The 25,802-nt window shown below is 56.9% G+C and overlaps 1 protein-coding gene across 1 annotated transcript; it reads right to left on the bottom strand.

Annotated features, from left to right (window-relative positions):
• DOC2B (double C2 domain beta) lies at positions 1 to 25,419 on the bottom strand. The gene is made up of 10 exons (XM_006167605.3): positions 25,408 to 25,419; positions 22,818 to 22,941; positions 19,369 to 19,448; positions 15,299 to 15,373; positions 13,568 to 13,677; positions 13,281 to 13,407; positions 11,341 to 11,498; positions 4,477 to 4,558; positions 3,600 to 3,696; positions 1 to 3,135 (listed from the first exon to the last, which is right to left on the bottom strand). Exons 1-10 carry the CDS (start codon positions 25,417 to 25,419, stop codon positions 2,999 to 3,001), a joined length of 1,002 nt encoding a protein of 333 aa, XP_006167667.1. The 3' UTR covers positions 1 to 2,998.
• Between the last annotated feature and the right edge of the window lie 383 nt (positions 25,420 to 25,802).

Genomic DNA, 25,802 nt, shown 5'->3' with positions numbered 1-25,802 from the left:
TCTCAATATGATGCTTCCATTTACTTTGGATTATATGTCATTATAAATGTTAACAAATAAGACATAAAAAGGACACCTTTGGGTATGTCAGACGAAAGTACAAAAATTGTGTTGTGGGGCTGCAGTGTGAGGACGGTTTCTGCAGCCGTCACCTGGCAGCAAAAACGGTGTTAAGCAGTGCACAAAGGTCTGCGTCGCCGACAGCCAGAGACCATGCATCGGGAGCTTCGCTCGGTTCGGAAACAAAGGGCAGCACATGCACGGCCCGGGGTGCAGTTCCTCGCTCTCGCCACTAGAGGTCAGGAAGTTACCGCTCCAGGTTTGGAAGACGGGCCCGTCGGGGACTGGCTAGTGGTGGCGGCGGGCGGGGCGGAGACCAGGGCTGGAGGAGGATGCAGTGCATCCGGCGTCCCCCTGGCTCCTGACGCCTGACTTTGGAATCACATTGTTTTTGGCATCAGATTTCCCCTTTGAGGAGCTGATAGACCAGAAGAAAGGTGCCCGTTAGAGGTCACAGGCAGAGTGGATTCTGCAACTTTTCAAAGCGCCTTTATGAGTGAATCAATCTGCGCGAGGTCCTAAAAGTGCCAGGCTCCTGGTGCAGGCCTGTCACTCCCTGGACCCGCCCCCGCACCCCACCCTGCTTCTGGGCCGGCTGGCCAGAAGCGCGGCCCCCAGGCTGTCCTGTCCCTGGGTCAGGCGGGACCATCTTTCAGGACCCCGCTCAACCTGACACAGCCTGAGCCTGGGGCACAGAGGGCCCTTGACGCGGTGCCAGCAGTGCTGTGTGTCCCAGTGGGCTCCTTCCACTCACTGGACCTGTTTCCCCACGTGTCTAATGAGGAAGTCGTACTAGGTGGGCTCAGGCCTCTGCTGGCTCTGCCATTCAGCACTTGTCTTCACAGAGAGGCTGTCAAGGCTCTTCTCTGAATGAGGCCCAGGGAAAGCAAGCTAAGACACCCAGAACTTCCCGAGACCCTGGGTCTTAATGGCCACTCCTACTTCAGCCCCCAGGGCTTCCCGTACTAGCTGTGGAGAAAAACAGTGCCTTTACTCTGCCCCGACCCCCGGCTCACAGGCCCAGAGGGTGGCTGAGAGCCAGGGCCAGGGTGTGGGCACCTCTGGGAAAGCCGTAAGTGGGACACATGGTTCCAGAGCCAGCTAAAGGACAAGGTGGCAGGACGGTGACAAGACACGTCCCCATCACGCAGGGCCTCTCTCCCCATGTTCTCTGAGTCCCCAGCAGCCTGGAGGGAAGGGACGGCGCGTACTGACCCCAGCCACGCGGTATGCACTAACCCTCGGCATGACACAGAGCGCTCCTAAGATGGGGACTGAGGCTGCACGAGCAACAGAGGTGGCCAGGTACTTCAGGGGCGCTGAGTCCTGCTCCCCTGCACACTGGGTCATGGCCGCCGGCACTTGGTGGGATTTGAACTGTCACCCTGGCCTCAGACGGTGATGTGCTTGGCCCCTGCAAACCTTGCTGCTGGTGTTGGCATGGGTGGGCAGCAGGCAGGGTGAGCCCTCTCACGTGGGAGCCCAGCACCCGCTTCCTCTGCAGAGTCCAGAGCTCTGGGCTGGGGGGCTGGGAGGAGCCATGGGGTCCTGGTTCTGGCTGAACAGAGGAAGGCTGAACAGAGTGAGGCTTGCTGCCTTTGAAACCCCTTGGGTCTGCATTTGTCCATCCAGGGTCCCAAAGGCCCCCTGGAGGCCGGGAAGCCAGGCTTCACTTCCTGTGAAGATTCGGTGCTTGCAACCTTTTCCCGGAGAGCTGGACCCCCGCAGAGCACGGATAGGCTCCCCCAGAAACCAAGCCCTGGGCTGCCACGTACTCCCGAAAGGGACATCCATGGCCATGCTGAGGCCAAGATGCTATGGGTAGCGACTCAGAGACCCTCAGTACGCCCCCCAAGCCCACGGGGAGGGGACTAAGGAGAGGGGGACAGGAGGAACGTTTGCTTTCTTTCATGTTAAGGGACCTCTCCTCCACTGCAGGTGACCCGACGCAGAACAAGGGGGCAGGGCCCAGCTTCGAGGTCCCTCGGAAGAGGAAGATCTAGGCAGAAGATCTGGGTCCAGGGGGACCTTGACTCCTCACCATCATCAGTTCCTTGTGGTGCTTCTACTCCCGCCCCCCACCAGAGCCCCACTCCTGTCTGAATGACCTTGCACTTTGCATGGGGCAGTGGGGGTCCCTCACAGTTCCTTGGTCCAGCCTCTTTCTGTCCCCTCCAAGCCTTAGCAGAGCACTCCCACTGCCCGGGCTCCTTCCCCCTCCGCCTGTCTAGAAACCTCCACTCACCCCTCTTCAAGGCCACATTGGAGCACCACCTCCAGGAAGCCTTCCTGACCTCCCCACTGGCAGAGCCAGCACACCCACTGCACCTGCAGGCCGGCCGGGTTGATCTGGGTGCTTTGCACCTGCAGTTGTGAGTTTCCAGCTCCCTGAGGGCAGGCCTGGGTTTCGTGCACCCCCAGGGTTTGTGGAATCATTGAGGGAAGCACTGGCCGACTCGCCTGTGTTCACTGGCACCTCCAGGAACTTCAGCCTCAGCTGCTAAGCCCACCTCTTCCCACCTGCCCAGTGACGCCAGAGATGGCGGGTGTGTCCAGAACCGCCCGTGGGCTTCACCTGGGAGTAAAGGTTCTCTGGAGTCCTGTCCTCGCCTGGTCACGATTCCACTGCCAGGGCCCTGCCAGGGCACTCCTATTCTCTCAGCCTGTGCCTTGCCGCTGACCTCAGGGTGGGTCCTTGCCCCAGGTAGCCCCAAGCTCTTCCCCCAGGAGGGAGCTGAGGCCGAGGTCTTCTCCTTCCCCTTGGGGGCCCAGTTCTCTGCCCTCCCTGTCCCAAGTGCTGGGCTCCCGTGTCCTCCAAGCAGGGGCTGCAGCGGCTGTGTCCCAGGAGGTGTCGTGATCTCCCCAACATGGGGGCTGTGGCCCTTGGTGGCAGCTGAGGAAGCCCAGGGGAGGGCAGGGTGGGCGTTGGCGGTGGGCGTCAGTCGCTGAGCACGGCCCCCGGGAGCTCGTTGGTGAGCGTGTGCCAGCGCTCGATGCGCCTGTCCTTGTTCTTCAGGCAGTCGAACCAGTGCTTCAGGCGCTCGCCCTTGGCGTTGATGCCCAGAACCACGCCGCCTGCGGAGACCAGGAGGGACAGCCAGGGACGGTGACCTCCTGCTCCCAGGGACCTGGATCCCCCCAGGGTGGGACTCTGCCCTGCCCACCGCCATGCCACACTCTGGCCTTTCCTCATGCAAGGCCCATGTTAGGGGCCAAGGAATGGGGGCCAGGTGGGAAGAAGGGCCGGGGCAGCTCCACGGTGTCACGCCCCCCAGCAGCTTGGGCCACAAGGCTGAGTCCTGCCCAAGGCGCTGACCATCATCTTCGGTGTGGCCCTCCCAGGTCCCCCTCTCTCTCTGGGCCTGCCCCTTCCTGTCACTTGGGGTGAGGCTGGATCGTGTCCAAGGCCCTTCACATCTGTGGGGGCAGGTAGTCCACAACCCCAGCTTTCTCCAGAGGCTCCATGGCCTGATCCGGGGCTTCTGCCCTTGGCCAAACCCGGGATGGGCCCACGGCGCTCCCTCCCGTCGTGCTCTTACCGATGAAGTCGTTGGATTTCCCGATGTCGTAATCCCACACGGTGATCTCCAGGGTCTTCTTGGCCAGGTCGCCGTGCTTAATCTCGTAACAGAACTCCTGCCGGCCAGAAGGGAGAGGTGAGACAGAGGCCCGTTGGCCTGGAACTGTGCTGGTGGCTGGGAGGGGCCGTGCAATGAGGGCAGGGGTGAGGGAGGGAGGGAGGTAGTCGTGCTCACCCGCCCTGCCCCTGCCTACGTCTGCCTGACAGCCCCCCTGCCTCTTCCGGGAGCTGCTGTCTCCAGACCCCCAGGGCCTCCCTGCTGCCAGGCGTGTCACCTGCCCCCGCTCCCCCCAGTCTTGCTGCCCCGACAGCTCTTGGCTCTGCTTTTGCCGACACTCCCTTCCTCGTGGCACTCCCCTCCGGGACCCCTCTCTGCAGAGGTGTCTCCTTGGATGGCTGGCGTGCTTCGGCTCTGCCGAGGGCCCTCTGCCCCCTCCTCTGCCATGGGGATTCCCCCGCTGGCATCTCTTGCAGCACCCACTCCTGGGCTGGAGACCTGCGTAGCCACCTGCCTGAGGCCCTGGAGTCCCGAGAATCCTCACACCCCCACACAGCTTCCCCATCTCCCTCACACCCTCCCAGCTGTTACCTCCGTGAGGAAAACCCGAGATTCCCCTCAACACCTCCTCCGTGCAACTCCCACATCCAGTGTGGCCACGCGCCTGTCAATCTGTCCTCAGAAGAGCTTTCCAGGCCACCCGCCCTGCCCGCCCCCTCGCACCCTGGGTCCCCTCTGTCTGCACCACTGAGCCACAGCTGGGGCCTTCTCCCCACCCTGCGGCTCCTGCAGTGACCGCCCAGGGGACAGGCGTGGCCTGAAGCTGCCAGCCTCATACCTCATTGAACTCTGGGTTCAGGGTTTTCTTCTTCACTGCCGTCTTGTGTTTGGATTTCTTGTCCACATCTGGCTTCAGGTATCTGGAATCATAACCAAGGACAGGCGGAGGGTGGAGCCGCTATGGGTGTAGACGGGGCCAGCAGGGCTTTGAAAAGACCCTTCTCTCTGGAGAGAGATGCCCGGCTCTCCGCTCGCCCCAACCACTGGGTTTGCCCAGCACTACTGGATGGTAAAGGTGAGCGGTCATGGCAGCGGGAGAGCCGAGAGCTCCCCAGGTCGGCTCCGCCTCTGTCCTCACCCGCCTCCTGCAGGGGACCACCAGCCCTCCACCCGCAGGTCAGAGTTTCCTGTTTCTGGAAGTCTAATTTTCACAGAGCTTTCATTTCCCACTAGACAAACATTTCTAGCAGAACTGGCCCCTTGTGTGAGCCTTTAAAAAATGGCAGAGTAAGATACAAGTCATGGGCTAGAATATCCACCCTCCTAGAGTGTAAAATCCAGTGGTACATTGCCTGAATCGTGTAACCTTCACTACCACGGTGTGGGAGCCTCGAAGAAGGGAAAGGCCTCTGCGCAGTAACAGGAAACGGCCTGCAGACTGAGGGGAGCCCCTGCTGGCTCTAGTGGCTTCCACCAATGCAGACAGTTGCCTTCATCTGAGGCTCAGAGAGGTGCGGTGACTTGCCCAAGGTCACATAGCTGGCAGGCACAGAGTTGTTCGGAAGCCAGGCCTCGGCTCCTGTAAAGCAGGGAGTTCCTATGTGGGCTGCAGAGGGGCAGGAGGCCCTGAGTGTCCTTTGTAGAAGTTCTCGGCCTGTCCCTGCACAGATGACTGTGTGACAGTCGCCTCCGTGTGGCTGAGTGTGCTCTGGGCACACTGGTCCTCTCCCTGCCAGCTTCCTGGCACCCAGCTCAGGGCCAGGCACTGGGCAGATCAATGTACTTTTGCTGAATAAATGCCTGAATTCCTAGAAGTCAAATTACCTGCTTCAAGGCATGCCCAAGCTTCTTGTTCTGTTTTGCCGAACTGCCCCCCAGAAAGGCTCCGTGGGTGACACACGATGCCCTGACAGAGCTGGAAACGATCGCTTTCGGAATCCTTGCCGGTTTGAGAGGTGAGGCAATGGGATCTCTTTGGCGCTTTATTTTGCAATTTTTAAAATTGCAACTTCCATTAAATAAACTACACTGGTATACCACAGAAACACTAGAGAATACGAGCACAGCTGGGGGTGAGGGAGACAAATGAAGCCAAGCGTGTGCACAGAAACCAGCCGGGAGCAGCTTCATACAGTCACCCACACTGGAAACGGGCCAGGCGTGGCTCCAGGGTAAGACGCAGTGCTCTGCATGGCTGCCCCCAAGGGAGGGTCTCGGTTTGCATCTGGAGACCTCCTCTGGTACCCCAGGATGCATGTGCCCGTGATCCAGGGCTGGCTGAAGCTGGAGGTGGGTCGTGGCATGCAGATGCTGTTGGGAGTGCTGTCTCTCTGTCTCTGTCTAACTCTCTCTTGCTCATGGAAGAAACAAACTTTATAAGAAAAAATTGGAAAGAGGCCACATGTCTGCCACTGGGAAGCTGACCCACAGCAAAGCTGTGGTTTCTTCCTATAATGAAGACTATTCAGCAATAAAAAGGAGTCACCTGGGACCAGCAGTTAGCGTAATGGCTATGTCGCTGAACTCCCGTGTAGCCGACCACGGTTTGAATCCTGAACCCGGTGGCCTAAACTCACGCTGGGCGCGTGTGTGTGCGTGGCCAAGATCCCGAGAGGAGAATGGAGAAGGGATTGCGGCATGTCCATCCCCGCTGGGGGGTGATTTCTCGCTTTCTGTCTCTCTCTGTCTGTCTGGCGAGCACACGCGCCCTATAGCAAAAACCTCTCAAAAATATTTCTTTATTTAATTTTATTTGTTATTATTATTTATTCTTTAATTTGACCAAACCGCCAGGGAGAGAGAAGGGGAAAGTGAGAAAGCAAGCTGCCAGATCCAGGACTTGACCCGTGGTCAGCCATGTGGGAGCCCAGTTGCCTTAACCATCATGCCACCGGCTGGCCCCTGTTGGTCAAACTTCTAACAGGGAGAAACCTACAGTATGTAAATTGTACCTCAATAAACCTAACTAAAAAAAGGGCTGGGGGGTGGCCAGCAGGTGGCATAATGATTAGGGTGCTGGATTCCCACAGGACTGACTGCAGTTCGAGTCCCGAACCCAGTGGCTTGAAAACCATGCTGGGCGTTGTGTGTGTGTGTGTGTGTGTGTGTGTGTGTGTGTGTGTGTGTGCACGATCCTCAGAGGAGAATGAAGAAGGGACCGTGTGGCCATGCCCTCGAGGGGGTGATTTCTCACATTCCCTCTTACTGTCTCTCTCTGGCAAGAGCACAGGCCCATGGCAAAAACCTAAAAAAAAGGAAAGAAAAGAAAAAAAGAAGCCACCACCTAGAGAGGAAGAAATTCTTCAGTTACTCGTCAGTCTCCGTCCATCCATCCGACGGCCATTTTGCTGTGTCCGGCACCCAGATGTCTGTTGTCTGTGAACCACCCTCGCCTGTCTCGCACTGGGGAGCAGCGGGGGCAGGATGGCTGCATGGGGAGTGCGTCCCACTCCGACTGAGGAAGTCCCTCTGAACAAGGCTATTCCAGGGTCCCCACTCTCTCAGCCCAAAGACTCTCCCTTGAGGGACCCCTCACCAGCCTCAGGGCCTCCAGCCATGAAGGCTCCCCTGGGGTCATCTTCTGATTTAAGTTTTCACACCACTTTGGCTTCTTCTGTAAGAGAAGCCCCAGGGCCAGCAGGTGGCATAGTACTTAAAGGCACTGGATTCCCACATGGCTGACCGGGGTTCAAGTCCTAGACCTTGCAGCTTGCTCTCTCACTTTCCCTCTCTTTCTCTGTCTCTCTCTGGGGAGCGCACATACTCTACAGCAAATTCAAAAAATAATAATAATACTTAGGGACCAGCAGGTGGCATAGTACTTAAAGGCACTGGATTCCCACATGGCTGACCGGGGTTCAAGTCCTAGACCTTGCAGCTTGCTCTCTCACTTTCCCTCTCTTGCTTTCTATCTGATCAAACTGGAAAAAAAAATAGTAATAAGTAAAGTTAAATAAAATTTTAAAATAATAAGTTAATAATTAAAATAAAATAAATCTTTCTTTTTTAAATAGAAAAGGCAAGGAAATGAAGGCATGGGGCAGATTCTGAGCAGGGCACCGTCTTGGCTGCTTCCTTTTTGGGGCCAGGGAAGAGAGCTGAGGAAGTGCCAGGCGGGCACTGGGTGCTGGGCAGAACTCGGTGGGCACGGGCACCTGCACCATGTACGCCTCCTCCCTGGTGACACTTGCCTCAGTTTCCCAGGTTGGAGGTTGGCCTAGGCCCAGCACCTCAGAGCAGGCTGGCAGCAGCAGAGCACGGTGCTGTGACAGCCCTGGCTAACGTGCGTGACCACTGCATGCCAGGCCTGGGCCGAGCCCCCCGAGCCCTCCTGTAGCCTCTGAGGTCACTCTGACACTCCCCACTTCATACCAGGGGAAACTGAGCACGCGCAGCACCCCGCTGAGCCACCTCCCAGCTCCGCCTGATCACCCACCACGGGGATCCTAGGAGGCTTAGGCCAGCAGTCAGGACCCGAGGGCCGAGGGACCTGAGGTGGCGCTGTGCGAGGAGGCTCCTGGAAGCTCTGCTAGGGTGGCTGGTGCCAGGCAGGGTCACCCCCAGAAGAACGCAGAGGTTAGGGTTACGCAGAGGATCGTCGTGGGGAGGTGAGATGGGAGGGCACAGCAGGCGGAGAAAACAGCAGGGAAAAGGCGGGGGTCGGGGGGCAGGCATGCGTGTGCCACAGTCAGGGACTGGCTGAGGCTAGGGGCGGATTGTTGCACCAAGACTCTATGGGGGGGCAGTCTTTTGCCGCTCTTGCTCACTCGTGGAAGAAATAAAAAATACACTAAAGAACAAAGTGCACAGTTTATAAACAGTGTCGCGCGGACGCACCACTCCGCAGTGCGCTTTTGAGCTCTGCATGTTCCGTTCGCGGCCCATGCTCACTTAGCTCTAATTTATTCCTGCTCAGCGCACAGGACCCCACAGCACACACGCCACGTCTGACTAATCTATACTTTGCCGAAGGTAGCGGCTGTTTCCAGTTTCTCGCCATTAAAAGCCGCGCTGCCATCGACAGCCTTCGCCCGTGCGTGGGTTTCTAGCATACAGAGCTGGAAGACAGTAACGTGGCCACAGGGCAGGCGCAGCCCCGACCTAACGGAGCCGACCTTCTCTCTGAGGGCATGAACGGATGTCCCCGTTGTCTTCTGAATGGTCACAGCGTCCCCCTCACGTGGGGCTCCGGTCCACTGAGGTGCACGGTTTGCTCGCTGTTGAGCCCGCCTTGAGCTGATCCCACTCTTTGCCACATGGAGACCAGCAGTCCCAGCGCCACTCCTGACTGCCCCAAGGAGGCGTCCTTGCCAGGTTTCCAAGATGCCTGGGCTCCGCTCCTGGCGCCTGGTGGCATCAGGTTTTTAATAACAGCCTGACTGAGATATAATTCAGTGTCCAGTGTGGCCTCGAAGTGGACACTTCAGTGGGTTTTAGTACAGTCCCAAGACTGTGCCACCATTTTCATCACGCAGAAAGAAACCCTGTGTCTGTCAGTGCTCGCCCCTCGTTTCTTCCCAATCTCCCCGCCAGCCCCAGCAACCCCGGGTCCACTTTCTGTCTCGATGCACTTCCTGTTCTAGACTTCCATACGAACACAGACGGAGCCTGCTGTCTGCCTCCTTTCCTTTTTTTCTAAAGAATTATTTATTTGATTTTATTTATTATCAACCTTTTACTTTCTTTTCTTTCTTTTTTTTTTAAGAGAGATTTTTGCTATAGGGCGCATGCTCTCTCTGGAGAGACAGACACAGAGACAGAAAGCGAGAAATCACCCCCGGGCCATGCCGCAAACCCTTCTCCATGTCTCGGGATCTTGGGCACGCATGCACATGCGCCTGGTGTGAGCTTTAAGCCACAGGGTATGGGACTCAAATCGTGGTCAACTACGTGGGAGTCCAGCAACATAACCATTACGCCATCTGCTGGTCCTCCTCATCATTATTTTTCAGTTTAAGCAGAGAGACAGAGAGAGAGGGGAAAAGTGAGAAAGCAAGTCACCAGATCCAGGACTTGAACTGAGATTGGCCATGTGGGGGTCCAGCCTTAACTATCACGCCACCTGCCAGCCCCCTTCCTTTCTTTATTATCTATTTTTTAAAATACACATTTTAAAAGTTATTTAATTTTATTGATCATCATCATTATTTTTCAACTTACTATAAGGCATGCACACTTATGAGAGAGGAAGAAAGTGAGAAAGCAAGCCACCAAGTCCAGGACTCAAACTGTGGTTGGCCATGTGGGAGTCCAGTGCCCCAACCACCATGCCACCTTATGGCCCCTCTTTACTTTTTTTTAATTTGCAATAAGGCACATATGCTCACCAGAGAGAGACAGGGAGAGAAAGCAAGAAAACACACCCCAGATGGCCACACTCCAATCCCTTCTTTTCCATTCTCCTCTGGGGGTTTTGGGATGCATGCGTGTGTCACGTGCACACACACACGTCCAGTGTGTTTTTCAAGCTACTGGGTCTGGGACTTACACCGTACAGTTGGCCGTGTGGGCTCCAGCCTCCCTGACCACCACGTCACCTGCTGGCCCATGCCTGCCTTCTTTCACGTGGCACTAGGCTTGCAGGCCATCATGTTGGTGCGCCTGTCTGCAATGTGGACCCTGTCCCGGTGCACGGACGGGCCACTGGTCAGCAATGGACGCCTGCGTGTGCCCACCGCGGGCTAGTGTGAGTAATGCTGCTAAGGCCGGAGCGCAGTTTCTGGTGGGTCTGTGCTCGGGTTTCCCGCCCTAGGGTGCAGTCCTAGGGTGGAACTGCCGGGCCACGCGATAACTATGAGTTTAACATTTTCAGGAACTGCCAGTTTTCCAAAGTGGCGGCAGCATTTTTGTCATCTGATTTTTAAAATGACAGGACAGGACAGTGGTCAGTGAGAATGGTTGTGCTACGAGGAGCCCCACCTCCCTGTGGTGCCCTCAGGCCAGGCCACTCCTGCTGCTGCAGCTTACCTCCGCTGTCCCCTCCTGAACAGCCCAGCTCCTTCCTGCTGGCCAAATCCCTCCCTGCGTTTGGCCCTTTGAGCCCCCCGTGAACTCGGGCTAATGTCCAGCCTCCATCTGTGCAGAACCCCAAGCACTAAAGGTGGTCACCGTGGCCCCTGTGGCACCTCTCTTCAAAGTGCCATCGGCTTCTCTCAGAGCTCAGAGCACAGCGTACCCTGGCCGGGGTCACAGCTCAGCGGCCCATCACCTGGCACAGTCCCCAGCTGGAGTCTCTGCCCCATGTCACTGTCAGGACCGGGCAGACCCTCTGTGCCTGTGGCCCTGGCACACATCTGGACACACACAGGCGGTTGCCAAGTCCTGGTAGCTCCTTTGCTGGATCTCCCAGCCTCGTGGCCAGCCCTGCCTCCTCCTGTCTCCTCCTCCAATCTGTCACAGCCCCACCTGGGCCCCAAGGCTGCAGAGAGGCCTGGGCATGCCCTCAGGAGACAACTACTCTCTCATCTCCATGGTCTGGGAAGCCACTCGGCTTCTGTGGGCCTCTGTTACCTCATCTGTGAAATGGGCTGGCCATCCTCAAGCCCTGGGGCTGCCAAAGGGGCGTAGAAAAGAACACGCCCTGTGGACATAGCTTCCTGGGCGCCCTCCGCATTCTTCATGTGGACCACTGAGCTGGCTGAGGGCCCTGTCCTAAAAGGAAGGCGAGCAGGTCCAGGGCCTGGGGCCTGAGCCGCACACTCACGTTTTCACGTAGGGGTCCGAGTAGCCGTTGGCGTCCATGGCGGCCAGGTGTGCGCACCGCACGATGCCCACCAGCAGGCCCTGCTTCTGCGAGCTGTACTTGAGGGAGATGAGGATGCGGCCACGCTCCTCCAGGGACTTGTCTTCCGTCTTGTCCACCTGTTGGGCGAGGCGGTCACTCGCGGTCCTTGCCTGCTCCAGCCTCCCTCCGCCTTCCCCGGCCTTCATGTCCCGAGTTCGCCCACCGGGCCTTGTTGGGTCCCTGCTGAGTGAGTGGAACTGTGTCCTCCCACCTTTCTGCAGTCTCCCCCTCCTGGGTAGAGTCTGACCCTGAAGCTGAAGGGGCTGAGGCCGGCCTCCCAGCCTCCCCAGCCTGTGGGTCAGCCCACAGACTGCGTGGATTTCAAATTTTTTTGCACCAAGATAAACTTGTACTTTAACTCCATTTTCCCACAGACTCGTCGATGTCCCCACGTATGTCTTTACTGCCAGAGCAGCCATCCTAAACTGTACTCCTGTGGTCCCTGTGTGTCCCCAACTGGGTCAACGAGCTTGTCAAGTACAAGAGAAGCCCTGGCATGCTCTGATCGGCCCCGTGCACCAGCACGCACACACGCTCACCAACACACTCGGGTATCCACACATGTGAACACACACACACACACACGCACTTACATATGTTGCTACACTCTCACACACACACTCACAGCCACACTGCTGGTGTCTGCCGGTGGTCGGGCAAAACTGAGGAACATAGCAGAGGGCCGGTACTGCCCTTCCCAGTGCCACGGCGCACTGGGAAAGCGAGGCTACCTGTGCTCAGTGACTAAGAAGAACACGGAGAAGGTTACACCGATCCCACAAATGTCTGTGAGTGGGAGGGAACGTGACAAGGGAATAAAACTTGATCAGGTTATGCAAAAAGACAGAACTAGGATTCTGGGAGGAAGCTGGGGCCATGAGCTGATTTATTCCAAGGGCTTGACTAGGGCTGGGCTCGCTGAGGACCCATGTCTGAGGCTGGAGGCCCCACAGGCTGGGCACACAGCGATGGCTGCTGTCCTCGTCCTCTGGAGCTGTCCCTACGCAGGCCTCTCGGGGACAGTGTCACACTGCCAGGTTCAGAAAATGGGGCAACTGACAGCCAAGCATTTTTCTTGACGCCAGGGCCCTGGGGACTTTTGGCTGGGCCCTCCCATCCCCAAGGACCAGGTGAACGTGAGGTTATGGACAGAGGGGGGCAGGACAGCTGAGAGGGACAAACAGCCTAGGACTCTGGGACAGCTCTGCTGCCCTGACCCCCGATGGCTCATAGCCCTGGGGCTGAGGCCAGAGGGAGCCGGCCAGGGGACAAAATCTGTTCCGACATCATTGTTGAGCAATTGCAGTTTCTAGGAAAGAATTATTTGTCTCTGCTGGGACTCTCCCAGGCCCCGGAAGTCTAGCATGTTCCAGTCATGCTCCTGAGAATCGGGCCCCAGGGCCTCCCTCACGGTCCCCCTCCTAGGTAAGGCATTGTACCAGACTCAGCGAAGGCCGCTTCCTCCTTCCAGGGACCCAGACCCAGGCCCTCCTGACATCCATTCTGCATGTCCTGTCTAGAATCACGCCTCAAACGCCCTCCCGGTGGCTACTCTGAGCCCAGGAGGCAGCGAGCCTGCTAACTGCCGCGGGGCACCTCCTGGGCCCGTGTCACTCAGGCAGAGCCAGGTCCTCCCAGCTTCCTCCCGTGTCCCCCACCTCTCCGAGCTCACCTCCTCGGACTCCCCCTGCCCTGGCTCTCTCTGCTCCATCATTAGAACCACAGTGCCCGGAATGGGTGGGAGGGTCTGTCTCCTCAGCACCTGCAGCCGTGCCAGGCACACAGGAGGTGCCCAGCAAACCCTCTAGGCCCTGAGCTCCCGACGGGAAGGGCCCGGTGAGAGTGTGCGGCCCGCTCACCGGCAGCTGCTTCTCCAGGCAGATGCTGAACGTCTTGGTGTGGTTGGGCTTCAGCTTCTTCAGGGGCACCCGCGTCTCCCCGATGAACTCGTTGTGGCGGAACTTATCCTCGTCGCACACGGAGATCCTGGGGGGCAAGGGGCACAGCCGGCACCTCAGCAGACGGCGCTCCCAACCTGCTTCTGAGGTCGGTGGGGCTCGGCACTGGGGGGGTTCGAGGGCTCCTGTGGACAAGGCCGGGCTAGGGCTGGGGGTGGGGGGCAGGTGGCCCAGGGGCCCTCACCCACCGCAGGGTCTTGCGGATCATGTCTTCGTCTGTGATCCCATAGTAAGTGAGGGTCTCATTCCAGGTGGGGTTCAGAGTGTTACGGAGAGTTTTTGTTCGGAGTTTATTTGCCTGGAAAAAGAAAACAGCATCTTACTAGCACCAGGAAGTGTGTTAGGCAGAATAACAGCCACCAAGTGGCCATGTCTGAGTCCCGGGAACCTGCGGATATGTTACCTGCCATGGCAAAGGGGAACTGAGGTTGTGGGTGGAATTAAGGTTATTAATGAGCTGATTTTAAAATAGGGTGATTATCCCAGATTAGCTGGCTGGCCAATGTAGTCACAGGGGTCCTTAAAAGCAGAAGAGGGTTGGGACTAGCAGTTAGCGTAATGGCTATGCCGCTGGACTCCCATGTAGTTGACTGCAGTTCGAATCCCAGACCCAGTGGCTTAAACCCACGCCAGGCATGTGTGCGTGCGTGCCCAAGATCCTGAGAGGAGAATGGAGGAGAAAGGATTGTGGTGTGTCCATCCCCCTTGCGGGGCGATTTCTTGCTTTCTGCGTCTCTTTCTGTCTTTCTGGCGAGCACACGCACCCTACAGCAAAAAAGCCTCTCCTCTGCACCCCCCAAAAAAGTGGAAGAGGGGCCAGCCTTCTGGCACAGCAGCAACACACTGCTCAAGTGATGCTGGATCCACACAGGAGGTTGTGGGTTTGGTTCCCCAGATGACCTGTATACACACGCCCGAGAGCTGGCCTGTACACAGCGGGACTCGAACCATGCAGTCAGCAACTTGGGATCCAGCTGCCTCTCACCTAACATGCCTCCAGTTGGCCCAAGGAGACCGCTCTGTATACAACACTGCTCTACGTGGGGGTCCAGGGAACTTGGCAGCCAGGTACTGCCTGGTGGGTCTCATAAGTCTCAGGGCTCACGGTCATGGAGCTGCCACCTCGGGTACACTCCCTCCACCACACTCAGCCACACAGCCCAGGCGTGCCGGCAGCCTGAGGACACGTCAGCCTGGAGTGGGGGGCCCAGTTCTCTAGGAGTAGGTGGTGGGGCCTGGTATTTCTCCTACAGCTCCGTCCTCCCTAGGAAGAAGTGGTGGCTCCTTCTGGGATGGTCCCTCCTAGACAGGTAGGAGCCCTGGCCCTATACACTTGGGCCCCAAAGTCAGCTCTGGCTCAGCCCCCATGAAATTAAAAACAAAACGCTGAACTGTGAAACGCATATAAGGAGGTCTAGAGCAACTTGTCTTCTCCCTTTCTAGAGACGCCCGCTGTTCTGGTGCCCTGAACTTGGGCTTGACCGGCCTCTTGGGTCACCTGGCCTGGGAACAAGGGCTCTGTGGGCAACGAGCTTGGCAGATGCTGCCCACCCAGCCCCCTTAGGGCGAGCCACCGAGTAGCCCACCCATGCGTTAAAGGCTCAGGTAAGTCCTGTTTCCCGACATGACTTGACCACAGAGACCTTTTTCTACACGTAATAACCTCCAGCTGAGAATGCTTATAAAACGCTGGCCTGGACGTGATCCTGGGAGGGGCGGTTCCCCAGCCCAGAGCAGGTCATGAGGCCCTTGCAGGGTGTGGGGCTGACTGGGTGCTCCGAGTAGAGGTGAACGGCTGAGGTCCCACCAGCTTGCTTGGGCTCCGAGGGGGTGTGGTAGCTGTGGCCTCGCTGGGTCCAATCCTGACCCCACCGCCACAGCGGGCAGAGCTGGTGGGCAGGCCTGGTGGGACCCCTCACCTTACTGGCTCCCGGCAGCAGGTGCAGTTTGACGTAGGGGTCTGCAAGCCCATTGTGGTCCATCGGCTTCAGGCCCTGTGTGGAGAAGAGCAAAGGGTGAGCGGTAGACTTCAGGGAGACAGCGCGCCTGGGCCCTTGGGCCTCCTGGCGGGTCCCTTCATGCTCTCTTCACAGGAGCTCCAGGCCCGCAGCCCCAGGCGGGGGAGTGAGGACTGCTCAGTGTTGGAGCCACCTCCTGCCTCCAGCGCAGCTGTGGGGCCTCTTTCCCAGAATAGCCTTCCTCTCTCCAGCCTCCCTTACTCCCGAGGCAGGTGAGTCACACTCAGCCCACGCTACCTGCCTGGCCCAGGCTCCTCCCGCTTCCTGACACCCCTCCTCCATTTCCAGACATGGTGGTCTTCCCTCCCTGACCCCGAATCCCCGTAACCTCTGTCCCGTCATCCCCACACTCCCCTTCGCAGCCCTGGGGAAGTGGTCTTGGTCCTGGGAGACCGTCCGAGACCAGGCTCCATTCCTCTCTGCATTGGCCAGACCCAGCCAGCGCCCTCAGTGGTCACCCTCTCCGGGCACGGAGGGCCCCCACAAGATGGCACCCTTGCTAACTCTGCCTCCAGCTCCTTCGGAAAGCTAGGTCCAGTGTGCACAGCCAGGGGGCAGACGGGCCGCGACGGGGAGGGCTTAGCTGACCTCCCACACGCTCTTACTTCTGGAAACTGCATGATTTTTCTTCTGAAAACGGATGGGAGGTGGGAGATGGCTGTGGCAGGCTGGGACCACATGGGAGGCCTGGGTTCAATTCCCGGTCCAACCTAAAGGCTGGCACAGTGGTGTGCACCTGTAATCCTGGGACTCAGGAGATAAGGCAGGGGACCGCGAGGACTGTGATCTGGCGACACAGTGAGACCCTGTCTAAGGAAGAGCTGGGTGTGGCGCGCACCTACGGTCCCAGCTGGGAGGCTGAGGACAAGGGTAGCAGCCTGGTGAGACCCTGTCCAAGAAGGCAAAAGCAACCAAAGAATTGCCAGATTTCTGCACGGTGGGGTGGAGTCGGGTGGGGCAGAGGCAGCTGTACAGCTTCAGACCAAGCCCACCTCCGAGGGGAGTCTGAAAAAGCTCCAGGCGAAGGCTGAGATTTGAGGTGGGGACTTCCAACCACCCACTTCTCTGCCTGGGTTCTGATCCAGCCCCTGCACTTATTAGTTACTAAATGGATGAGCAATTTGGGCCCTCAGGCTCAGCTTTGTCATCTGTAAACCGGGTCGATTATTCTAGCTTCCTAGTTGTGAGCAGCTGCAGGGCGGTGGGCGGGGTGCTGCCCTGCTCTCCAGATGCCAGGCCCTGGGCCTGGGTCCTGAAGGGGGACCTCACAGGCAGGACCTCCCTTCTCCGGGTACTGTGCCTGTAAGAGGTGAAACTGATTCTGCGCCTGAGGGGCTGGGTCTTCCAGCAGGGCGGGCAGAGAAGGTGCTGAGGGGAGGCTGAGGTGGCCACCAGGAGGCAGCCACCAGCACAGGGCAGACTGTGGGGGGTGGCTCCAGCTTTGAGAAGAGAGCCTTCCCTGAAACCTTGGCCCTGGCCCTGCCTGGGCCCTCGTCAAAGCCAAGTCCCAAGTATCATTCGGCCTCAAAAAGGAAGGAACCTGCCATGTGCCCCAACGCGGATAAGCCTCCGCACACTGTGCTCTGTGACGTTAGCCACAGGACAGGTACCGCCTGGTCCCACTGACGAGGGGGCCCTGGTGCGGTCAAGTCAGAGGCGGCAGCAGGGCTGCGGAGGGAGCGGGAGCTGTTTCCTGGCACAGAGGTTGTCGTGCAGGTGAACATCGTCCAGCAAATGCACTCCCCACCGCTGAACTGGGCGGGTAATCACGGGGAACGAGGGCACCTTTTGTGCTCATGTATTTTCACACACACACACACACACACACACACACACACAAACAAAAAACAAAAAACAAGGGACCAGCACTTGGTGTAATGGCTATGTTGCTGGACTCCCATGTAGTCGCCCATGGTTCGAGTCTCGGACCCGGTGGCTTAAACTTACACCGGGTGCGTGTGCGTGCGTGCCCAAGATCCCGAGAGGAGAATGGAGGAGAAGGGATTGCGGCGTGGCCGTCCCCCGCTGGAGGGTGATTTCTCGCTTTCTATTTCTCTGTCTCTTTCTGGTGAGCGCATGCTCCCCATAGCAAAAAGCCTCTCCCCCCACACACACACACCAAAAAAAAAGAAAAAAAACACACACACATAAAAAAAACAGAAAACGAAATTGGGGTCTCCCAAGATTGGTGGCTCTGTTGGGGTTTGGGGCCTGCGTGTCCCTGTGTATGGGCGTGTGTCGCCAGGCGCCATTCTGCAGGGCGGCATTAGGACGCTTACGTGGCCAGGTGCTGTGTGTGGCGCCCAGGGCGGTGGGGAGGATCAGCCTGTTTTACAGGTGGCCACCAAGACCAAGCCTTCGTCAGGGGTGGGTGGTGAGGGCCAGCCCCGGGAACCTCTGGGCTCTCCCCTAAGGATCCCCGAGAGAACCTGCCTAGGCAGCTTCTCCCTGACCTGGGGGCCCTGCTCCAGAGCCCCAGCTCCTCCCATGCCCGTGCCTGCAGAATGGGATTTACAGAGAAGGACCTGGAGAATGTGGACCTCCCATCCCTGGTCTTGGGTCCCCGGAGGGACACGTCTTGTGGTGGACACATGTGCACACGCAGAGGTGCACACACACCTGGAGCCGGGTAAGGAGGGTGAGCACATAGGCAGGAGGGATCCTGGGGTGTGGGATGGGTGGAGAGGGGTGGGCTCTGGCCAGAGCCACCTGACAGCCAGAGCCCAAGCCTGGCCAACATCTACAAAGCTGGGCGGAGGGAGAAGAGGAGGGGTGTGCCCAGGCCCCACCACCTGGCCTCCACATTGGCAGAGCTGGGGGCCACCAGATGCTCAGCTCTGTCCCTGAACCTCAGCCTGGGTAGTGCCCAGAGAAGGCAGAGGTCAAGGAGGAGTGTACAAGCCTCCAGGTGTCTGGACCCAGCATGAATGGTGTTCACGCCAGCCCATGGCAGTCCACGAGGTGGGCCTGGCTGGTTGGAGGACAATACCAGGCAGTCTGTCCGTCTGGTGGCACAGAGCCAAGGGCAGCCCCACAGCTGGCAGGGTGGGAGGGGGCAGCGGGTGAAGCCTGTGGATGAGGAGGCTGGGCTGAGTCTGGGCCAGCTCTGCGGGAGACCCCTGGTGTGAGCAGAGCCAGCCCAGGCCCTTCCGCAGCCCTACTGGGTGCGGCACGCAGGCCCTTACCTTGCGAGAGAACATCAACTTTGGCACCTTCCTCCCAGAGGGAGCGATGCAGAGAGGGACGAAGGGAACAGGGTGGTTGAGAACAGAGCCGACACAGGCTGGCACAAGGGGCAGGGCCAGGGAGCCCCAGGGTCCTGGCTGGGCCGCAGTGGGTCCATAGACACCACAACCCTGCCCAGGCAGCAAGGCTTGGACAGACTTTCGGATTAGGCCAGGAGACGCTCACAGCGCTATGTGGGTGGGTGGTCGGCCCTGCTTTCAGATGAGCACACTGAGACCGACCCCTTCCCAGAGGGTGGGTGGCCGGGCGGAGTCCGGATCCTCCCAAAGGCTCCTGAGAGACTGCACTGCCAGCCCTGCTTCAGCTCCCTCACCTGGGGGCTCTTCCCACGCAACCCACCCCCAGATCCTGGAGTGGTGTCAGCCTCCCAAGCAGGACGCGGAGCCCACCGCTGGGCTGGCACCTGCTCTCACACCCTCAGGCGTGGCCTGCAGGACAGACAGGTCATCTCCCCGACCTCTTCCCTCCTGGAGTATGCGGGCCTCTGTCCTCGAAAGCCCGGCCTCGGCCTCCACATCCTCTCCTTCTCACCTGTTTCTTCATTTTATTTCTGTCCCCAAAGCCTTACTCTCAGGGCTGTTTCTGGGGACGAGATAGTCGGGGCAGGAATTCCCTCCCTGCCCTGCAGCCCACATAGCAAAGACAGCATGCGGTCTGGATGGGGGAAGGATGGGCCTCCCACCCCCAGGACCTGGACTCAGGCGTGGGGCGGCTGTGGTGCCCACCTTGGCCTTGCTGATGGTGCAGTGGAGGGCGTTGTTCTCCTGGTCGTACAGCAGGCTGAAGTCCAGTGTGCCCAGGGCAGCTGCGGGCAAGAAGGCAAGGTGACACAGCAGCCACATCATGGAGAAGTTTGCCACTGTGTGGCCAAATGAGCTGAATTAAAAAAAAATTATTGGGGCCAGTGGTTTGCCTAATGGATATTTTGCTGGACTCCCATGTAGTCGACCGCGGTTCGAGTCCCGGACTTGGTGGCTCAAACTCACGCCAGGCGCATGTGCGTGCGTGCCCAAGATCCTGAGACGAGAATGGAGGAGAAGGGATTGCGGCGTGACCATCCCCCCTGGGGGGTGATTTCTCGCTTTCTGTCTCTCTGTATCTCTCTGTCTTTCTGGCGAGTGTACGTGCCCTATACAAAAAAAACTCTCAAAAATTATTTATTTAATATTATTTGTAATTATTATTTATTTTAAAATTCCACCAGAAAGAGACAGCAAGAGAAAGTGAGAAAGCAAGCTGCCGGGTCTGGCACTCGGACTGCAGTGACTTTGTGGGAGTCTAGCGCCCCAACTACCACACCACCTACCAGGCCCCCTGCATTTTTTTTTTTTTTTAATCACCAGAGGGGCACGTGTGCTCACAGAGAGAGAGAGCACGGGGCATGGTCGTGGTGCCTGTTGGAATTTTGGACATGTATGCATGGCTGGCAAGTTTTTCAAACCACTGGGGCCGGAAGAGAACTGCAGTTGGCCATGTGGACTTTGGCTCCCTTAAGCACTAGGCTATGGGGCTGACCTGACAATTTCTCCCCTCAAGATTCAAAAGATTTATTTGGACAAAGATAATCCTTAATAACCCTTCTCCTAATATTTGAAATGTAGGCCGCAAATCCAATTTCATAGACCACGAATGGTTTATACCGACAAAACTCCCAACCTCCTACCACGATTGCCGTAGCTCTAAGCTTCCATCTTCAGGGCTGCTTGCTCAAGCCGAAAAGCAAAATCATTTTCATTTTAAAAGACTAGGATTAGTTAAAGCAACTAAAGTGTTACTATTGCCACAAAATTTAGTAAAAGCATAAGAGAACACCACTGGGGCCAGCAGGTGACATGGAGGTTAAGGTGCTGGATCTCACATGGCCAACTCCACAGTTTGAGTCCTGGACCTGGTGGCCTAAAAGACACACCAGGCACGTGTGCGTGCCCAAAATCCCAAGAGGAGAACGGAGGAGAAGGGACTGCAGCACGGCCATTTCCCACAGGGGGTGGTTCCTTACCTTCCCCCTCTCTGTCTCTTTCCGTGAGTGCAAGGGTCCAATGGCAAAAACATAAGAAACAAAAAAACACACCACTAATATTGAAAAAGTATCTCCAATTTTTTTTAAGAGAGATTTTTGCTACAGGGCACATGCGCTCACTGGAGAGACAGAGACACAGAAAGCAAGAAATCACCCTCAGGGAGGCTGACCATGCCAGAATCTGATCTCCTCCATTCTCCTCTCAGGATCTTGGGCACTCACATAAACGTGCCCTGTGTGAGTTTCAGCCGCCAGGTCCAGGACTTGAACTGCAGTCAACCACATGGGAGTCCAGGTGCACTGTGTGAGCTTCACTGCTGGTCTCCAGGACTTGAACTGCAGTCAACCACATGGGAGTCAGGGCCTTAACCACTATGCCACCTGCTGGTCTCCCAAATGATTTCTTTATAGATTAAATAGCCACATAGATTTGTACTGTAGCATATCTGTATTTAGCTAATGTCACAAACACATCTTTTCAAAGCTTATCGGTGTATTTTTTCCATGAGAGACAGAGAAAGAGAGCACTCCCAACACGACCTTGACTCCACAACCCACCCCAGCTCCAGCAGCCTGGATCACAGCACCCGCTGGGTACTGGAGGACCAAGGGCCTCCCATGGGGTCCAGTCGCACCACTGCTACACCCCGATCCGGGCCACAGACACATCTGGACCGCCACATGATGAGGGCCCTCACCACCGGTCTAATCTACAAAGTTTATAAATAAAATATAAAAACACCAAGAAAAGGTTTATAATCTACGTACATCGACAGTACAACCGACCGTTTCTTCCAGGTAACACGTGTACAGGCATATCGCGGATCTTTTCCTAAATAACCAAGAATGAAAAAAGCCACAATCCCCAAGGTAACTGCCACCAACTGAGCTCTGTAGGAGGGGGATCTTTTCCTCTTTTTAAGAAGAGTTATTTACTGGCCCAGGCAGGTGGTGTGATGGTTAAGGGTGTTGGACTCCCACATGGCCAACTGCAGTTCAAGTCCTGGACCTGGCGTCTTGCTTTCTCACTTTCTTTCTCTCTCTCTCTCTCATTCTGTCCCTCTCTGGTCAAATTAAAATAAAAAAATAAAGTTAAATAAAAATAACTCTGAAAAAAAGGTTTATTTATTTATTTATTTATCGTTATTGATAATGGCCTTGGAAGGGGAGGATCTTTTAAAAGTTCACAGAGGGCTAGCAGCTGGTGTGGTGGTGGAGTTCAGGTGCTGGACTCCCACATGGCCGACTGTGGTTCAGGTCCTGGACCTGGTAACTTGCTTTCTTACTTTCTCCCTCTCTCTCTCTGGTGAGCATACATTCCCTACAGTAAAACAATAATAATAATGGGACCAGCAGTTAGTGTAATGGCTATGTCGCTGGACTCCCTGGGCCCAGCAGTTAGTGTAATGGCTATGTCGCTGGACTCCCATGTAGTCGACTGTGGTTCGAGTCCCGGACCCAGTGACTTAAACTTATGCCGGGCGCGTGTGCGTGCGTGCCCAAGATCCTGAGAGGAGAATGGAGGAGAAGGGATTGCGGCGTGACCATCCCCTATGGGAGGTGATTTCTCGCTTTCTGTATCTCTGTCTCTCTCTCTTTCTGGTGAGCGCATGCGCCCTATAGCAAAAAACCTCTCAAATAATAATAACAATAATTAAACTAACTAAATTATTTTTTGAAAGTTTACAGAAAGGGTGTAAAAGTTTGGAAAAATTTCAAAACTTTTTGCCCCAAATTAGCTCATCCTTTAATTCCATCTTCCTATAAAATTTTTTTTAATTGCTAGAGGGTACGCGTGCTCACCAGGAGCCAGAGGGACAGTGAGGGAGAAAGGCGAACGTGCTCCCCCAACGGGACGTGGTCACACTACAATGCCCTCTTCTCCATCCTGTCGGGATTTGGGACACACACACACACACACACACACACACACGCTTGGCATGTTTATCAAGTCGCCAGGGCTGGGATTCCAACTGCGGTCGGCCATGTGGGACCTGGCTCCCGTAACTACTAGCTGTGAGGCCGGCCCTCCACGAACTTGTTGAAGTCCCCTGTGTGCCAATCCCTTCACCACCTCCCCAGTCCCACTCAGTGCTGAGAAGTGACACTATTTTTCAGATGAGGAGCTGAGTGGGGCTCAGTGACCCTGGTTACGTTGCGTGGTAGTCGGGTGGCCGACCCAGAGCCAAGGCCGGTAACCCCCGCACTGCTCAGCCAGCAGCTGGCCCAGCGTGGCGTACAGCACCCAGCTAAAGGAGTTCCCGCCCTCCTTGTGTAACTCCCAGGTTGGGTTCCACAGCTCAGTGTCCCTCACCCGTGAAATGTCACAAAGATTGCATGAGCAGGCAGAGTGCTGTGGCTTTGAGAGGCTGCCTGCCCTGGGCGGGCAGACAGGCTGAGACGCTCACCGCCCCCCTCCCCCAGGCAATATGTAGTCTCTCTGGGTCCTTGGGGACCCTGGGCAGGCTGCAAGGAGCCAGCTGGGTCTCATGCTTTGCCCCTCTCAAAGGCAGTGGTGACTTCTAAGGGCCAGGCGGAGGGGGCAGCAATAATTGGGTGCAGCTGCGCCCCTCGGGGGTGATCACACACAGCAGCTGTGGCCTTCCATGCCCAAGTGGCTCCCAGCAGGAAGGCCAAGGTGGGGGGCAGGGGCAGGCTCAGGGACAGTCCCCAGACAGCAAGATGCTCAGTCCCAGCATCTCCGAAGCCCAGCTGCTGCTCTCAGGCCGCTGGACCGGTCAGCTGGTGCCTCATCCACCCACACATTATTTACCAAGGGTTTACGGGATGCCAGACTCTAGGGATGGAGATATCTATCGGGGGCTCCAGGGCACAGCGGTAATGTGCTGTTCAAGAGAAGCCAGACCCAGGCCAGCAGGTGGCGTGGTGGCTAAGGTGCTGGATTCCCACATGGCTGATTGCAGTTCGAGTTCTGGACCTGGTGGTTTGAAAATCATGTCGGGCATGTGTGCGTGTGTGCCAACAATCCCAAGGGGAGGGTAGAGAAGGGACTGCAGTATGGCCACCCCCCTCGGGAGGTGATTCTTCACTTTCCTTCTCTCTGTCTCTCTCTAGTAAGCTCATATGCCCTATGGCCAAAACAAACCAAAAAAAAAAAAAAAAGGAAGAGGAAAAGCAGGAGGGGAAAGAGAGGGGGAGAAGGAGAAGGAGAAGGGTCCCTGTCTCCAAGGAAGGAGCATCTTAATAAGAGGAGCAGATGAAAAGAAGTTGCAGCAGAAGAGCCTGGTGAACCAGGAGCCATGGGGGCCCAGGGAAACCGTCAGGGAAGGCTTCCTGGAGGAGGTAATGATTCACAGGCGCCATGAGGGATAAGTAGGAGTTAGCCAGTGGCCTAGTGGGGCTCGGGGAGGAGGTATTCCCACCATGGACCAACCGGTCGGTAGGTACTCGGCGACTGGAGTGATGCCGGTGAGGGAACAGCCGGACTCAAAAGACTTGTTCAGGCCGAGGGATGGTGCTCGACTCCCACCTCGGGTCTAGATAAACTGTGTTCCTCTGCCCAAATCTGCCCATGCCCCTCACGCTCTTGCCTGAGGCATTTCCCCCTAAGAGGGCAGAGGCAGGTAGAAGCAGCCAGACCACAAGGCCCACAGGGCTGAATATACATACTACCCGGCCCTGCACAGGAAGGGTCTGTGGGTCCTGGGCTCATGCTGGGGCCCAGGCGTGACAGTTCCTAGGGCCTCCGGGAAATACGAGTGTGCAGCTGCCTTGTCTGAGCTGGCGCTAGGACAGAGCGGGGCTCACAGCTCTGACCTTGCCTGCAGTAGTGTGGGCAGCACAGGGCACGTGATGTGGCCGGGGTTCAAATCCCAGCCTGGCACTCACCTGCTCTGGGACCTCAGACAGCTTATCTTACTTCTTCCCCACCTCTGAGGTTATTTATTTATATTTATTAGTTCCACGAGCAAGAGAGATAGGAAGAGAGGCAGACAAGACAACACCCCAACAGGGTCTCGAGGCTGCGATCCAGTCTGAGCCTCGGCCACCCTGGATCGTGGCACACACGCTTCCCACTGAGCCTCGGCCACCCTGGATCGTGGCACACATGCTTCCCACGTGCTCAGGGAGGTTCTGGGTTCCCATGTGAGACGGTCTCGTCAGGGAGGTCCTGGGATGGGAACCCAGAACCTCCCATGTGAGACGGTCTCGCGGAGTGTCGTTTTACAATGGCGCCGCCATCGCCCCTGCTCACCTAACCTCTGTCTCAGTTTCCCCTCTGAGCATCCATGTCACAGCACACAGGGTGCGGTTTGGGACGTGCCCGGCAGATGATTAGTGGAGAAGCGGATGCATTTAGTGACTTTTCTAGATCACTGGACTTGCCCCTCAGAGACCTATTCTGGAATGAAACCGTTTTAAACTGGATCACTCCCTTCCTGCCTTTGGGAGCAAAAGATACAAATGGTCCCTTAAGCTTTTCAGAACCTGAGTCATGGCTGTGGCTCCGATGACTCTTCCGGATGTTACAGTCATAGGTGCAGAGGGGGGTGTTAGGGTGACCCTTCCACCAGGTGGTCTCTGGTGGCACTCTTTTTAAGGTTTTGTTTTTCTGTCTCCCACTTGAAACTCCTATTAGCGCACGGCCAGCCTTGTGCCCAATTCTCCTGCGAGACCAGGTGAGGGCATGCGTCAGAACTGTGTCCAGACTGAATCGGGGGTGCCGAGGGGGGCCCAGGAGCTTTCCCCGAGCTAAGGCTGTGTGCTATCGAGGTCACCGTACCCCAGTTCCCATGTCCGCACCTGGGCAGGTAAGGATGGCTAAGGCAGGCGTGTGTGAGGAGGGTCTTTGTGGGAATTGTGTATTATGAAAAATTATGCCTGAGTTTCAATTTTTTTTGCGCCAAAATAAACTATTTTAAGTAGTTTTCCCCCACATTAACTGCTGGAAGTCTCTTATATCTCCTTCCCTGTAACAACGGGCACAGCCACAAGGCCCACGAGTCACGAAGTCCACGCCTTCGTAATAACGTTCTCCAAAGCTGGTGGGCTTTACGTTGATGGGAAATGGATTTACTGCCTGCTCTTCGCCGCTTCCCCAAGACATGAGGCTCCCGAGGGCAGGGCCCCTGCCTTGGCCACACCGTGGGACCGGCCAGGAGCAGACGCTCCCGTCCA

This window comes from Tupaia chinensis, unplaced genomic scaffold, assembly GCF_000334495.1.
Source record: "Tupaia chinensis unplaced genomic scaffold, TupChi_1.0 Scaffold144899_1, whole genome shotgun sequence".
Taxonomy (NCBI): Eukaryota; Metazoa; Chordata; class Mammalia; order Scandentia; family Tupaiidae; genus Tupaia; species Tupaia belangeri.
This window is presented reverse-complemented; position numbering and strand designations above follow the sequence as displayed.

Bases quoted from the DNA above. Each gene is read 5' to 3' on its own strand.
- DOC2B (XM_006167605.3), bottom strand. The intron at 11,499-13,280 runs GTGAGCGGGCCG...CTCGCCCAACAG, and splicing joins GCCTGGAGAAGCAGCTGCCG to GTGGACAAGACGGAAGACAA. The intron at 4,559-11,340 runs GTGAGTGTGCGG...TTATGATTCCAG, and splicing joins TCGGACCCCTACGTGAAAAC to ATACCTGAAGCCAGATGTGG.